Here is a 14,967-nt window from a genome sequence, read left to right as displayed (position 1 = left end):
AGGTGATGTTGCCAGGATGGTATGAACTTTCACGCTTCATTTCCTGGTTTTCAGAGCTCTACAATTAGTCACCGTCCACGTTCTGGAAGGACACACGGCAGCCCTTGGCAACCCTAAGTGAATTCCCTGAGCCTAGACTATCTTTTTTTTTTTTTTGGTTCAGGGTGTGAGTCTTAGCACCCTGTAAGCATGTGACCGAGCGAAGTGTGCTGCCAGACTCGAAAGCGCAGACCAAGTTGTCATCTGCCGGTGGATATTAGAGCACTGTAAAATATTGCTCTTAGTCCAGAAATTGTGGTTTCGATGGGCACAACGCCCCAGAGGAGCTCCTGCAGAATGCAGGAAAAATGCATCACACGCAGTAGCTCCCTGAACCCCACCAACTCTTCCCACGTTCTGTGTGACTCTGTTTTTCGCTTGTCCTCTCTTTCTTGGAAAGAAGCAGGTAGTTTCCCTGCTGGCTGCAATCTTCACCTGCTAGGCTATGGAGCTACAGTCTCAGTGTTTTAAGGACTCCCCTGTGAGGATGATTGTATGGCAGGGTGTTTTCCCAGCAGAGATGGAGTGTGTTCAATCCCTCTTTAAGCAGAACGGCCTACACATTTGAGCCTCCGTGGCACTAGCCTCAGCATATTGCTAGGTTAAAATGGCCTTGGGTTAAAATAATAATACATTTGTGAGCAATCCCTTTGAGCTCACTTAATATCCTTTCCCCGTGCAGAGTTTCCAGTTTTCCCACCTGATGAGCTCTCTCAGACTCAACAAGACAGAGACCCGTGGGTCCCAGATCTCCATGATTCAGAGGAAAGCGAGATCCTGAGCGGTACCTGCCCAAGGGAGGAATCATTCAGCCAATTCGAAATCTGTCCGTGGCTGAAGGAAACAGCTGGGATTCCTGACAGAGACCTTGGGAGTTCTCCGAGTTCAGGATTGTCCCCAGCAGGTATGTATCCTCCGGGGAGATGTCACTCATGACTTCCTACCTATCTTGTGCGACACCTGGCAGTAGCTCCCTCTTCACCTCCCTTCCCTTGAGTGCTTCAACGGGATTTACAGGCAGAATTGATCCCCCGTCCCCGTGGGAAAGAATTTTGGGGAAATTCAGTCCCTGAGTTATGTCCATTTTTCCAGCCCTTCTTTGGTTGACCAGGATGGTGATAGTGACCATGAAATGCTCAGGGAGATTAGAGAGGCTGTAAAAATAATCTCAGTAATGGGACATTTCAACTATCCCCATGTTGAGTGGGTCTATGTCACCTCAGGCCGGGATGCAGAGAGAAAGTTTCTGGACACCATAAATGACTGTTTCTTGGAGCAGCTAGTCCTGGAACCCACCAGAGAAGAGGCAATCCTTGATTTAGTCCTAAATGGAGCCAAGGATCTGGTCCAAGAGTTGAATGTAGCTGGACTACTTGGTAATAGCGCCCATAATATAATTAAATTCAACATCCCTGTGGAAGGGGGAAAACACCAAAGAACCCCACCCTAGTAGCATTTAATTTCAGAAAGGGGACCGGCACCCACATGAGGATGTTGGTTTACCAGAAATTAAAAGGTACGGTCTCAAAAGAGAAATGCCTGCAAACTGCATGGAAACGTAAAAACACGACAGTGGAAGGCCAAATTAAGTATGTGTCCTAAATTAAAAAAAAAAAAAACCTAGTAAGGCGACCAAGAAAGTGCCGCCGTGTCTAACCAACCAAGTAAAAGAAGCTGTTAGAGGCAAAAAGGAAGTAAAATCCTACTGAGGAAAATAGAAAGGAACAGAAACTGTGGAAAGCCACGGGAACCGAGCCTTTGTGGGTATCAACTGACAATACCCAAATTCAGGACAAACTGCTGAGAAATAGGGCAGAGATACCCCAAAACAGGAGGTTATTTTCCCCTGAGAGATACCAGACCAGCAACAGAAGTAAACTTCCGTTTCACCCCACTGGCTAACACGAAGTCAGAACAGCAGTTTCCTTGGGAATTCCAGTCCCTTGTGTCACCAACAAAAACACTAGACTAGAAATGAGTGGTTCTTTAAAACCAATTTCATCAAATAAGAGGTTCTTCTGATCCCAAAGGACTAGCCACACACCCGGGTCAAATCAGATCTTACCCAAAAATCACGCTGCTGCTAATCCTTTAGGATCTAAAATCTAAAGGTTTATTTATAGAAAGAAAGAAAGAAAGAAGAGAGTTAAGAATCATTAAAAAGGGATAGAGAATAAGACAGAGAATATCTTATTGCCCTTATATAAATCCATGGTACGCCCACATCTCGAATACTGCGTACAGATGTGGTCTCCTCATCTCAGAAAAGATATTCTAGCACTAGAAAAGGTTCAGAAAAGGGCAACTAAAATGATTAGGGGTTTGGAGAGGGTCCCATATGAGGAAAGATTAAAGAGGCTAGGACTCTTCAGCTTGGAAAAGAGAAGACTAAGAGGGGATATGATAGAGGTCTATAAAATCATGAGTGATGTGGAGAAAGTGGATAAGGAAAAGTTATTTACTTATTCCCATAATACAAGAACTAGGGGTCACCAAATGAAATTAATAGGCAGCAGGTTTAAAACAAATAAAAGGAAGTTCTTCTTCACGCAGCACACAGTCAACTTGTGGAACTCCTTGCCTGAGGAGGTTGTGAAGGCTAGGACTATAACAGGGTTTAAAAGAGAACTGATAAATTCATGGAGGTTAAGTCCATTAATGGCTATTAGCCAGGATGGGTAAGAATGGTGTCCCTAGCCTCTGTTCGTCAGAGGATGGAGATGGATGGCAGGAGAGAGATCACTTGATCATTGCCTGTTAGGTTCACTCCCTCTGGGGCACCTGGCATTGGCCACTGTCGGTAGACAGATACTGGGCTAGATGGACCTTTGGTCTGACCCAGCACGCCGCTCTTATGTTCTTGGTTCAGACTTGTAGCAGTGATGGAATAAACTTCTGGCTTGATAAGTCTCTGGTTGCTTCTAGATAACTGGATGGTCCTCAGTCCCTGAGTCCCATCAGTATAAGTCCATAGTCCAGAGGTTTGAGTAGGAAACAGAGTGGAGCAGGATAGAGACACGGTGGAGGTGTTTCAAGGCCTTTATAGCTTCTGCCACATGGAGGGAAACCCATGGCTTCAAACAAAGCCCTCGGCACAGCTAGTGGAAAATTACAGGTCCAAGATGGAGTTTGGAGTCACGTGGCAATGCCTGACTTCACTTAGTCCTGGCAGGAAAGTCCATTAAGAATAGATCGGTGTCTCCCATCGTAAGTTAAGTGTTGTAGAATATCAGGAGGTATCTAGTCTAACCCTCTGCTCAAAGTAGGACCAACCCCAATTAAATCCCCAAATGGCCCTCAAGGATTGAACTCACAGCCCTGGGTTTAAGCAAGCTACTGCTCAAACCACTGAGCTGTCCTCCCCTTTAATGGGCCATGCAATTTGCATAGTCCCTCCAGGATGCGCTGGCTAACTACCGTGGGCGTACTCCCAGGAGCAAACGTTTGAAATACAGGTAGAGCCAATATTCATAACTTGAAGTACAAAACTACACGCGTGCCAAGAGCATCATCACATTCAGCAAATCATAACCTTTCCATAGACATCTTCCGTGCCCCATTTTGTAGAAGATTGGTTGCAAAGATCTAACAACAGTGGTTGCAACAATGACCCATATGGTCATCAGAGACCGTCACAGCCACGTGTAAAAATATAACCCAGCAGGCCAAAAAAGAATTTGAAGACCAACTCTCAAAAAGTAACAACAACAAAATTTTGAAGCACGCCAGAAGCAGGATGCTTGCTAAACAGACAGGGGGACCACTGGCCGATCGAGGTATTATAACAGCACTCAAGGATGATAAGGCCATTGTGGAGAAACTAAATTAATTCTTTGTGTCAGTCTTCCCTGCAGAGATTGTGAGGGAGATTCCCAGACCTGAGTCATTCTTTTTAGGTGACAAATGTGAGGAACTGTCCCAGATAGAGGTGTCATTAGAAGAGGTTTTGGAAAAAAATTATAAATTAAACTACAGTAAGTCCACAGGATCAGATGGGATTCACCCAAGAGTTCTGAAGGAAGTCAAATGTGAAATTGCAGAGCTGCTGACTGTGGTATGTAAGCTATCACTGAAATCAGCTTCTGTACCAGATGACTGGAGCATAGCTAATGCAATGCCAATTTTTTTAAAAAGGCTCCAGAAGCAATCCCAGCATTTACAGGCCAGTAAGCCTAACTTCAATATTGGTTGAAACTCTAGTAAAGAACAGAATTATCAGCTTCATAGATGAACATGATTTGTTGGGGAAGAGTCAACATGGCTTTTGTAAAGGAAAATCATTCCTCGCCAATCTACTAGAATTCTTTGAGGGAGTCAGCCAGCATGTGGACAAGGGTGAGCCAATGAATCTAGTGTTCTTAGAAGTCCAGAAAGCCTTTAACAAGGTCTCTCACCCAAGGCTCTTAAGCAAAGTAAACTGTCATGGATTAAGAAGGAAGGTCCTCTCAGGATCTGGTTAAAAGAGGAAACAAATGGGAATAAATGTTACATTGTCAGAATGGAGAGAGATGAACAGTGGGGTCCCCCCGGGGTCTGTGTTAGACCTGCGCTGTTCAGCATATCCGTAAGTTGTCTGGAAAAGGAGGTGACAAAATGTGCAGACAATACAAAACTACTCAGGAGAGTTTAAGTCCAAAGCAGATCCAAAGGGATCTCAGAAATCTGGACGATTAGGCAAGAAAATGGCAGATGAAATTCAGCGTTGATAAATGCAAAGTAACGCACATTGGGAAACAACATCCCAACCCTATGTACTGAATGACAGAGTCTAAGTTCGCTGTTACCACTCAAGAAAGGGATCTTGGAGTCATTGTGGATAGTTCTCTGAAAAGGTAACAATATTGGGGATTATTAGGGAAGGATAGATAAGATGCAAAATATCATGTTGCCGCTGTATAAATCCATGGTGCATCCACATCTTGAATACTGTGCTCAGGTGTGGCCGCCCCATCTCAAAAAAGATACATTGGATTTGGAAAAGGTACAGAGAAGGTCACAAAAATGAATAGGATATGGAACAGCTTCCATGAGAAGAGATTTAAAAAAACCTGGCGTTTTCAGCTTGGAAAAGAGACAACGAAGGGAGGATATGATAGAGGTCTATAAAATCACGCCAGGTGTGGAGAAAGTGAATAAGAAAATTTGGTTAACAGTGGCCTTCACACAAACAGTTGTTTACAAAAACCTTCAAAAAATATACAGCCATTTTTATAGTAAGCAAAAAAAAGCATTACAAATTAAACCTTACTACATTTTGTAATTAAAACTGAGCCTTTAACATTCCTCTCATTTCCTTAACGTAAACCCAATACAAAATTCTATTTTTTACTTACTAAACCTTAAAACAAAAAAATTGATATTTAACTGAAATGTCTAATTTATAATACATATAAAAAAATTAATAAACATTATAACTTTTCCATTATATAGATCTTCTAAAGACACTTTAAGTGGATGCATCATATCTTCTCCTCTTTCTTCTACCATTGCGACTTCTACTCTGATTACCCATGAAACTGAACAATCCACCACCAAAATGTGAGAGAAAATATCGTCCATTCCACCACTTCCCCCGCTCTACACTGCGGGGATCGACCTAAGATACGCAACTTCAGCTTCGAGAATAGTGGAGCTGATGTCAATGTATCTTAGGTCAACTTACCTCGCGTCCTCACGGCGCGGGGTCAACTGCCACCACTCCCCCGTCGACTCTGCTACCGCCTCTCGCCGCGGTGGAGTACAGGAGTCGACGGCAGAGTGATCGGGGATCGATTTATCACGTCTACACGAGATAAATCGATCCCCGATAGATCTATCACTACCCGCCGGGTAGTGTAGACGCACTTTATCCTAAACCAAAAATAACCATAATCAATCTTAAAAATTATTCTAATCTGCCCCTGCCTTAACATCAATACAAACACTAGCAATCGATCAAATGCGTTTCTACCAATATCCCCAAAAACATTACCTGTTTCTATTCGGAAAAAAACCCTAACAAAATAATTAAATCATACATCAGAGGGGTCGCCGTGTTAGTCTGTATCTGTAAAAGCGGCAAAGAGTCCTGTGGCCCCGTAGAGACTAACAGACGGGTTGGAGGATGAGCGTTGGATGCATCCGACGAAGCGGGGATTCACCCACGAAAGCTCATGCTCCAATACGTCTGTTAGTCTATAAGGTGCCACAGGACTCTTTGCCGCTTTTAAATCATACATTAATTCTTGTACAACTATAAAATTCTGCTCCTACACAACTGGGTCAAGAGAGATTGAAACCGCAGGAGTTTTGTAGGATGGAACTAGTATTCGTTGGGGGCTCTGTCGGAGAAAGCTTGCACAGCTCCTGTCTGCACAATCGCTGGCTCAAAGCCATCACTGTTATTCCTCCCCTTCTCTCCGCGCAGCATTTGCTCGCCATTTTGAAGTTAAAAACACGCTGCGTAGATGGTTATGCAGACTTGGCAGGTACACTGTTAGGTCTGGGGATCTCTGAGTTGGTGAATGTCACGGCGGAAGCGCCCCCCGTCCCCTTTTTGGGGCAGGAGGGGGGACGTTATAATGTCAACTTATTTTTAAGCTTTTTTTTCGATTGTTATTGTTTTAAATTTTCATAATTGTGTAAAATAAAAGTTTTAGCCTTTTTCCCCCCAGTGTTTATCAATGTTAGTTTTCAGTTGAAGGAAATTACGCCAGGAAGTCAGACAATCATTATTTAATGGCAGTAGATGTTGAGATTCAAACCGTTTAAAGCCTTTTCGCTGGGAAAACGAACTCTCAACCTCGTATGTCGAAATATACAAAGTCAGTATCCTTAAAGCCAACTCTACGTTCTCAAGCAGCATTTTACTTAAGTTGCCTATTTGAAATTTTGATTGTTGACGGCAATATTTTTGGTTGGTTTGTGAGTTTGCCGTGAAATTGATATTTATTGATAAAAATCTAATCCATCCAAGCACAATCCACCGAAGTATGTGCTTAATTGAAAGCACATTAAAGATTTTGTTGGGGATTGGTCCTGCTTTGGGCTAGATGACCTCCTGAGGTCCCTTCCAGCCCTGATATTCTACGAGTCTGATTCTATGTGAGTGGTCTCATTGAAACTCTAGGGATCAGGGACTGCCAGAACATGAGGAGCTTCTGGCCTCTTCCACTGCAGCTAGTTTGCATTATGGTTGGGTCTCCCCTTTTTCTGCCAACAGGTGGTGGGATGCCGAGTGAGAAGGAGGAGCACGAACCTCAGCAGGAAGATGCTGAGCAAGACGAACCACCCGGGACATTATTGCAAATATCTGAGGAGGACGATTCCAGGAGTCGTGAGCAGAGAGAAGGACGTGAGAGTCAGCACAGGCCAGAGAGAAAGCAGGGAAATCAGCCAAGGGAGAAATTGAATAAATCCATTAATAGTTGGGGACCTCACAGATACGTCAAGGAAACCACAGCCCAGCTGAAAATCCAGGCAGGAGCGAGAAACAACACATGCTCCGAGTGTGGGAAAAATTTCAGTAGCCGCTCAGTTCTTCTTAAACATCAGAGGATCCACACAGGGGAAAGACCCTATGAATGCCGCGAATGTCAGAAAAGCTTCACTCACAGGTCATCCCTCATTAAGCACCGGAGGATACACACTGGTGAGAGACCCTATGTGTGCTGTGAGTGTGGCAAAAACTTCATTGACCGTTCAGCTCTTATTAAACATCAGAAATTCCACGCAGGAGAGAGACCCCATGAATGCAGTGAGTGCGGGAAACGCTTCACCCAGAGCTCGGACCTCATTACGCATCAGCGAATCCACACGGGAGAGAGACCCTATGAATGCAGCGAGTGCGGAAAAGCTTCACTCAGCGAGCATCCTCATCAAACATCGGAGAATCCACACTGGCGAGAGACCCCATGAATGCTGTGAGTGCGGGAAAACCTTCACCAGAGCTCAGGCCTTGTTCGACATCAGATAATCCACACGGGGCGCGATCTCACGCGCACCGAGGCGGAGAAAGCTTCTCTCGGCGCCGAACCTGATCGTGCATCAGAGAATCCACACCGGGAGCGACTCCTATGGGTGCTGCGAAAAGTGCGGGAAAAGCTTCATTGACAGCTCATCGCTTAAGAAGCATCAGCGGATCCACACCGGGACAGGCTCACGGATGCGGCGAAAAGGGAAAACCTTCACCGCAGCTCAAACCTCATCACACATCAGCGAACCCACACAGGGGAGAGACCCTACGAGTGCAGCGAGTGTGGGAAAAGCTTCACTGACAGCTCTCTCCTCATTAAACATCAGAGGATCCACACGGGGGAGAGGCCCTATGAATGCGGCGAGTGTCAGAAAAGTTTCACAGACAGCTCAGACCTTATTAAGCATCAGCGAATCCACACCGGAGAAAAGCCCTATGAATGCGGCGAGTGCGGGAAAAGCTTCACTGACAGCTCAGACCTCATTAAGCATCAGAGAATCCACACGGGAGAGAGGCCTCATGCGTGCTGCGAGTGCGGGAAAAGCTTCACGCAGCGTTCGTGCCTTGTTAAACACCAGCGGATCCACACGGGGGAGAGACCCTACGTGTGCGCCGAGTGCGGGAAAAGCTTCGCTTGGCGCTCCAACCTCATTGTGCATCAGAAAATCCACACGGGGAGAGACCCACGGTGCTGGGAGTGGGGAAAAATTCATTGACAACTCGGCGCTCCTGAAGCATCAGCGAATCCACGTGGGGGCCAGACCTTATGAATGCGGCGAGTGCGGGAAAACCTTCACTCGGAGCTCCAACCTTATTAGGCATCAGAGGCTCCACACCTCATAGAGACGCTCTAGATCAGTGGTCTCCAACCCGCCCGACAGACGACGAGCCACGGAGGACCGTGGCGGCAGGACGAGCATCCGCCGACAAGCGGCAGCGTGTCAATCGGCGGCATTTCACCAACACCTCTGCATGACGCTGCTTGTCGGCGGTCAGGACGCGGGGCCACCTAGATGCCCTGGCGGGTGCCATGGCACCCATGGGCACTGCACTGGGGACCCCTGCTCTCGATGCTCTGAGCGTGGGGAAAAACATCTATCAGCTCTCAGCCTTTACTGATCGGGCCAACCGATTTTTTTTCTGCTGCCCTAACATGGTTAGGGGTGAAGGGTTTAACCTTTAACTGTTTTTCTTTTCTTCTTCCACCCTTTTTCACACTACGAACTTTTTCGAACTTTTGCTTTTTTAACATGGCTTGAGAACCCAGCTTCGTCTTTTACGTTCCTCGTGATCTGCCTCGGTTTTATTTGGGGATTTTTTTTAGTAAGGCTGTAACTTTGTTTCCCCCTTTGCTGTTTTAATTTAGACGCTTTTTGCCTCAGCCTGTGACGTTTTCGCTGACTATTACATACCTGCTTTTCCCTTGCCACGACTTGCGTGGCCCGAGTTACACTGCTGATGCGGAGGGTACTTGGATTTGACTTCCGGCTGGAGAGAGATTTTTTTAATTTTATTTTTAAATTGCTTTTTAATTTTTGCCTTTAATTCATTCATTTTTTAATTTATTATTATTGTGATCATCTGCTTACAGAGCTGCAACGATGTTGCAGGGCCGGAAAAGGCTTTACAAAAACATTACTGTTCTCTTGTACAAAATCAATACGCGGTTTTAAAATATTATTTTTAACTTTTATTTTTAGGGAGTTTTTATATCTATTTTTAACTTAACCAGACTCCCAGCCTGAGCCCTGAGTTCCAGTAATGGAAAGTATTCATAAATCGACTTGCTGACTATGTCACAGGGAAATTACAGGTCGCTACCCTACCCTGCAGTTCTTCCCCGTTGCACAGGAAACCAACCAACCAACCATTCGTGCCGATCATCCCCTTCTCTCCACCACTCCTGGGTGGCTCGCCAAGTCTGTTACTCACGGGTTTTCGAACCCAAAGCACTGGTAACTTAACTGGTTCTTGTTAGGAATAAATTAATGGGGATGCAGCTAGTTTGTTTCACAAATGATTGGCACAAACAAGAGTGCTTTAACTAAAACGACTGTCTATATCGTTAGTAATATAGGCAACGGTGCTTCATGCTGCAAAGCTTTAGGACAAGGATTAACCACACACAAGTTCAATCGAAGGAGGAAGCTTTAAGGGGCTTTGAGGTTGCGGTTTAAACGCGAACAATCATTTGGCTTTGGCACTGAACTGTTTAACAGCTCAGTGTGGATCGCACGGCCTGGCTGAAATTCTGGGATTGAGAATGGACAGCTGCCTCTGTGGGTTCCTGTTTTAGGATTTATGAGGGTTGGTGTTCCGTTGCATTCATTTCATCAGCTGGCTAAATTGATGACATGATTGCAATGCAATAGCATTGTCAACGCATTGATTTACTGATTTTTGACTTTAACGTCCGTGTGGTCACCCAACGGTTAATGGAGTCATGGATAGAGCAGTTTAGACTTAGCGATGTGTGTTCTTGATTTTGAAGTTTGGTTTTTTTTCAGTTTGAATAAAATGTATCAAGGGGGAATCTGGAGCCATTTCTTTCAATAAGGAACGTGGGCCAGAACGGCCGAAAATCAGGGTGGAGATCAGCGAGTCGTGTAAATTAACCCTTTGGTTCTCACAGGGGAGCAGCGAAAGGGAGCATCCATCTCTGCTCCAGCTGTAACTGGAGGAGCTCTGAGCATCGCAAGGGACAACGGGCTCCCGCTCCTAGGTTTTGGGGAATTGGGTGGGGTAGAGTGGATGAGTGAGATGGGGTCAGTGGGGTGGGGAGAGTCTCTGAGTAGTGGCAGGTGATGGTGGCTTGCTCTGCCGTCTCCGTCACGGCTAGGGCCAGCCTGGGCCCCACGCTGGCTGCCTGTCCCTGGTCAGGCCTTGAGGGTCTTATTTGAAGGGTCATTAATGGGGGTGAAGAGCCTGTACGGTTCAGTGAATGTGCTGGCAAAGTGAATGCCTGGGTGTTAATGGAGCATTGCAGGAAAAAAAAGGCAGAGTTAAGGTTAGGTGGGCAACCTTAACTGCATTTCCTGGTTTTCAAAAGTCAAATGGATGTGTGTGATCAGCAAAGCGGGGCCTTTAGATCCGCCACACAGACTTCTGTCTGCTCAACTAATGGAGAAGCAGCAGTAGAAGGTTGTTATCCTGTATGTAGATTGGGCATTAGAGCGGGATGAGACTCACACTTTTCCAGGGAATTTCACAACTATTTGCTCCCAGCAGGGGAATGTAGAGAGTGCACTACCCAATCCCAGCTCAGTCCCTATGGAATGCCAATAATTCCCATTGTCCTCCCCTCCCCTGGCTCCTAACTCCCTTCCACCCTCAGTAGTTCCTGGTTCTCTCCTCTCTGCTCCTCACCCCTTTGCACTGGGATCAGGATGCTTATTCGTAAGAGTCCTCTTGGTGCCAGAAGTGGGATCATGATGAGCACCGGAGAGACAGACTCCTTCCTCTTAGTGCTGATGCTCGGAACCACAGCAAACTCTGGTGTCATGTCCATGGCTGCAGCATAGAGAGAGGCCAGTGGGATGAGAGTAAAGGAGGGGGGTGGAAGTGAGACAGCTTGGGGCAGGGATGGGATCCTCTCTTCCTTTTCTCTCCACGCTCTGTTCTTTTCTTTCCCTGCCAGGATGGCAGCTTGTACGTCAGATGATAAAATTACTGAGATCGTAGGAACCTTCAGAGCAGAGAGAGCCCGGGGGACACTGCTCTTTCATGATTTTAAAGCTAATCTCATGATTTATGGTGAGCCTGAGTCATCGTTTTTGAACGCTTGAGTTGGCAGTATTGTGAAAATGATTTGAAAGTGTCAGTTTCACTCCTGTTGAAAGTCATTTTTGAGTCTGTAATTTCTAGTTGGGAAACACCTGTAGAGGCCCCAGGAAGGTGCAGGATGTACTGACAGGGCCCTGCCCTGGTAGGGCATTTCCAGAAGTTAAATGATGTATTCCAAGCTTTGGGAATGGCAAAAAAAAAGTGATCGAAAGTCATCTGGCTTTTTTTTTCTGCAGTTGTTGCATTCGAGAGTTGGTAACAAAGTAAGAATAGACATTCAAATTTTAAACCTACCCAGTGTCCCTTAAGGAGGGGGGAGGGATGGCTCAGTGGTTTGAGCATTGGCTTGCTAAACCCAGGGTTGAGAGTTCAATCCTTGAGGGGGCCACTTAGGGATCTGGGGATTGGTCCTGCTTTGAGCAGAGAGTTGGACCAGATCAGTGGTTCCCAAACTGGGGTTCACAAAATGTTACAGGGGGTTCTCAGGAAAAAAAATTCCCCAACAGCAGACAGAGCTGTCGTTAGGGATCCCTGGCAGCCCAGAGCCCCTGAACTTCCAAGATCAAAGCCACCATCTCTATCACACTGAGGAGAGCTAAACTTCAACAAAATGGAAAGGGAGGTGGATATTTTTTTTTTTGCTCTTTTTAAAATGAAATAGGCAGCGAGGATTGTTTTTAAAATTATGAGGAAGAACAAGTCTAAGCTTTGTTGTGAGGCGCGTTGTTTGCCTGGGCTGCTCAAGACCTGAATGCTTGAGTAGGAGGATTCTCTGCAGCTTGAGGTCTTCAAACCACGATTTGAGGAGTTCAATAACTCGGACATAAATCAGGGGTTTGTTCCAGGAGTGGGTGGGTGAGATTCTGTGGCCTGCATTGTGCAGGGTCAGACTAGATGATCATAATGGTCCCGCCTGACCTTAAAGTCTATGAGTCGGCTTCTTAAATCTCTTCCTGCTGTTTCACGCCTGATGCTCCCTGATGAAACACAGGAGCCTTGTCTTACAAACGGGCTCATTCACAGTGATTCAAGCTACGAAAGTGAGATCATAGAATCATAGAATTCAAGATCAGAAGGGACCATTATGATCATCTAGTCTGACCTCCTGCAAGATGCAGGCCACATAAGCCGATCCACCCACTCCTTTAGCAATCGTGGCGGGGTGCTGCCGTTTTCATAATGGAATAAAAATACTGGAATGATAAGTAGTAATTAATATTAAATAGTGTGTCATAAGCAGGTCGTAAAAACAAAGTTTATATTTCCAAGCTCACTGTTTTTATAATTTAAAACAATTAATAAGTGTTTTAATTATGTAAAATAATTATAAAAATAATAACACTCTGGTAAAGGAGAAAATCCCTGGAAATATTTGTTTTCAGGAGGGGGTTCGGGAGACTTGACATTTTAGTGAAAGGGGTTCGCAGGTTGTTAAAATTTGGGAACTGCTGGACGAGGTGACATCCTGAGGTCCCTTCCAAGCCGGAGAGTCTATGACATGGCGCAAGATGCCAGAAAACAGTATTAGAGGAGAGTGGGTCTGATATTTATTGAATTTTCTTTCTTTATGTAGGAATGAGACACAGTTCTCCTGTCAGCTAATTTCTAAGTTATCTGCAAAAAAAATCCCCACCCCTAGAGTTTTCAGGTGCCTAAGTAGCCTTTGCAATCAGTTAAAGTTGCTCCTCCACCCCCAAAATCTGGAATGAACTATTGTGCAGATATCTGGCCCGGGAGATCCTTGTAAAACCATGTTCCAGCCGCCAGTTAGCAGCCTCACGCCCACTTCCCGAACCCAACCTGGTTCCACCCCTCGCTGCCGCGGCCTGAACCCTGCCTCTGCCGCCACAATTCCCACCTCCGGCGGCGAAACGGCAAGAATCGGGGTCGGTTTCTCTGCCGGCTTGAGCACCGTGAAAGCGGCCTCTGGCTCAGAGCGGGTGCTGGAGATCGTGGCTGGTTTCAGATCTTGGCTGTCCAGACAGCCCGTTTCCTGTTACAAGCTCCAGGACGGCGGTGATTCCAGCCGCGGGTCGTCACCGCAGCGCTGAGATGATCGGTGGCGGGGTCGGGGTGGGGAAGGGGGTCGCTCCTTTCTTTCCTCAGCCTGGATAAACTCAGCCTTTGGTTCCACCCCAGACCTTCCCCGAAAGGACAGAAGCATAAACACGAGAGTGAGTATGTCACCGCAGGGCGGAAGATGCCCCGCCCCTTTGGCCAGTGTTTCTTCGACAGGAGAGTAAGTTTCAATGGAATTTAGTGCCCGGCTTGACAAGAGACACGTGTCACGGACTGTGGGGCGTCAGGCCCTGCACCCCCTACACTTCCTGCGATGCACAGGGACTCTCAGCCAGCCGGAAAACAGGTTTATCGGCTGACAGGAACACGGTCCAAGGCCGAGCTTGTAGGCTAGGTGCCGACACTGTGGGTTCACACACCCACCGCAGCCAAGCTCCCGCTGCCCTTCTCCTCCCCGAGCATGCAGCATCCTCGCCCTCCGCCTACCTCTGAGCGCTGCCCTGCCCGGCCGCTCCGGGAGGAGCAGGAACGTGGGATTTGGGGATGGAGTCAGAATAGGGTGGATTTGGGGAAGGGGCTGGAATGGGGCGGGGCCTAATGGAAGGGGTGGAGTCAGGGCGGGCAGCAGGGGTTGAGCTCCCACCGGCGGGAGCAGAAGTCGGTGCCTGTGCTTGTAGGTAGGTGCAGGAAACAGGACGTCTCAGTCAGGTCCATCTTTGGGGGTAGGGAGCCCAGACCCCGTCTGGGCCTCCTCTGTTTCCCAGCCAAACTGATGCTCCTCCAGCTGTGTCACACAGCCGCACTCCCGGCCCTCCAGTCGTTGTCCAGTTTCCCGGGCAGAAGGTGTCACCTGGCCACAAACCTCCTGAGTTCAGGTTACAGGCTCACGTATCATCACTCAAGTGAAGTCACCTCCTGATATCCCACCGCCATCCAGCACCCACGCAGACAGTCCCAGTAAAACTCCCCGCAATATTACCAGCTCAATCCTCCCCACGCCCTGCTCCTTGCAACAGGATTTACTGCTCGCGCTCCGTGCCAAGGAAATGGTTTTTCTGTGTAAAACTCACAAGTTTAAATCACACGGCCACAGAGCGCACCCTGGAACCCCACTGTCATATAATTATGCCCTGTTTTGCACCGAAGTGGGCCAGAGATATCGCTTTAAAAGT

General features: G+C 46.8%; 2 protein-coding genes across 3 annotated transcripts; both read left to right on the top strand.

Moving 5' to 3' along the window:
- The first annotated feature begins 769 nt into the window (after positions 1-769).
- Positions 770-8,005, top strand: LOC120381853 (zinc finger protein 3-like). Of its 2 annotated transcripts, XM_039500015.1 has the most exons (3): positions 770-943; positions 5,470-5,577; positions 7,241-8,005. In XM_039500015.1, exons 2-3 carry the CDS (start codon positions 5,550-5,552, stop codon positions 7,933-7,935), a joined length of 723 nt encoding a protein of 240 aa, XP_039355949.1. In that variant the 5' UTR covers positions 770-943; positions 5,470-5,549; the 3' UTR covers positions 7,936-8,005. The 2 variants fall into 2 exon arrangements, with proteins under 2 accessions (XP_039355949.1, XP_039355950.1); XM_039500016.1 differs by lacking the exon at positions 5,470-5,577.
- Positions 7,936-8,709, top strand: LOC120381715 (zinc finger protein 3-like). The gene is made up of 2 exons (XM_039499837.1): positions 7,936-7,940; positions 8,175-8,709. The coding sequence occupies exons 1-2, from the start codon at positions 7,936-7,938 to the stop codon at positions 8,707-8,709; spliced, it is 540 nt and encodes a 179-aa protein (XP_039355771.1).
- Positions 8,710-14,967: the final 6,258 nt, after the last annotated feature.

This window comes from Mauremys reevesii, linkage group 14, assembly GCF_016161935.1.
Source record: "Mauremys reevesii isolate NIE-2019 linkage group 14, ASM1616193v1, whole genome shotgun sequence".
NCBI classification, from domain to species: Eukaryota; Metazoa; Chordata; order Testudines; family Geoemydidae; genus Mauremys; species Mauremys reevesii.
The sequence above is the reverse complement of the archived record's forward strand: the minus strand, read 5'-3'. Positions and strand labels throughout refer to the sequence as shown.

Bases quoted from the DNA above. Each gene is read 5' to 3' on its own strand.
- LOC120381853 (XM_039500015.1), top strand. From the start codon at position 5,550: ATGAAACTGAACAATCCACCACCAAAAT. The intron at 5,578-7,240 runs GTGAGAGAAAAT...TTCTGCCAACAG, and splicing joins GAACAATCCACCACCAAAAT to GTGGTGGGATGCCGAGTGAG.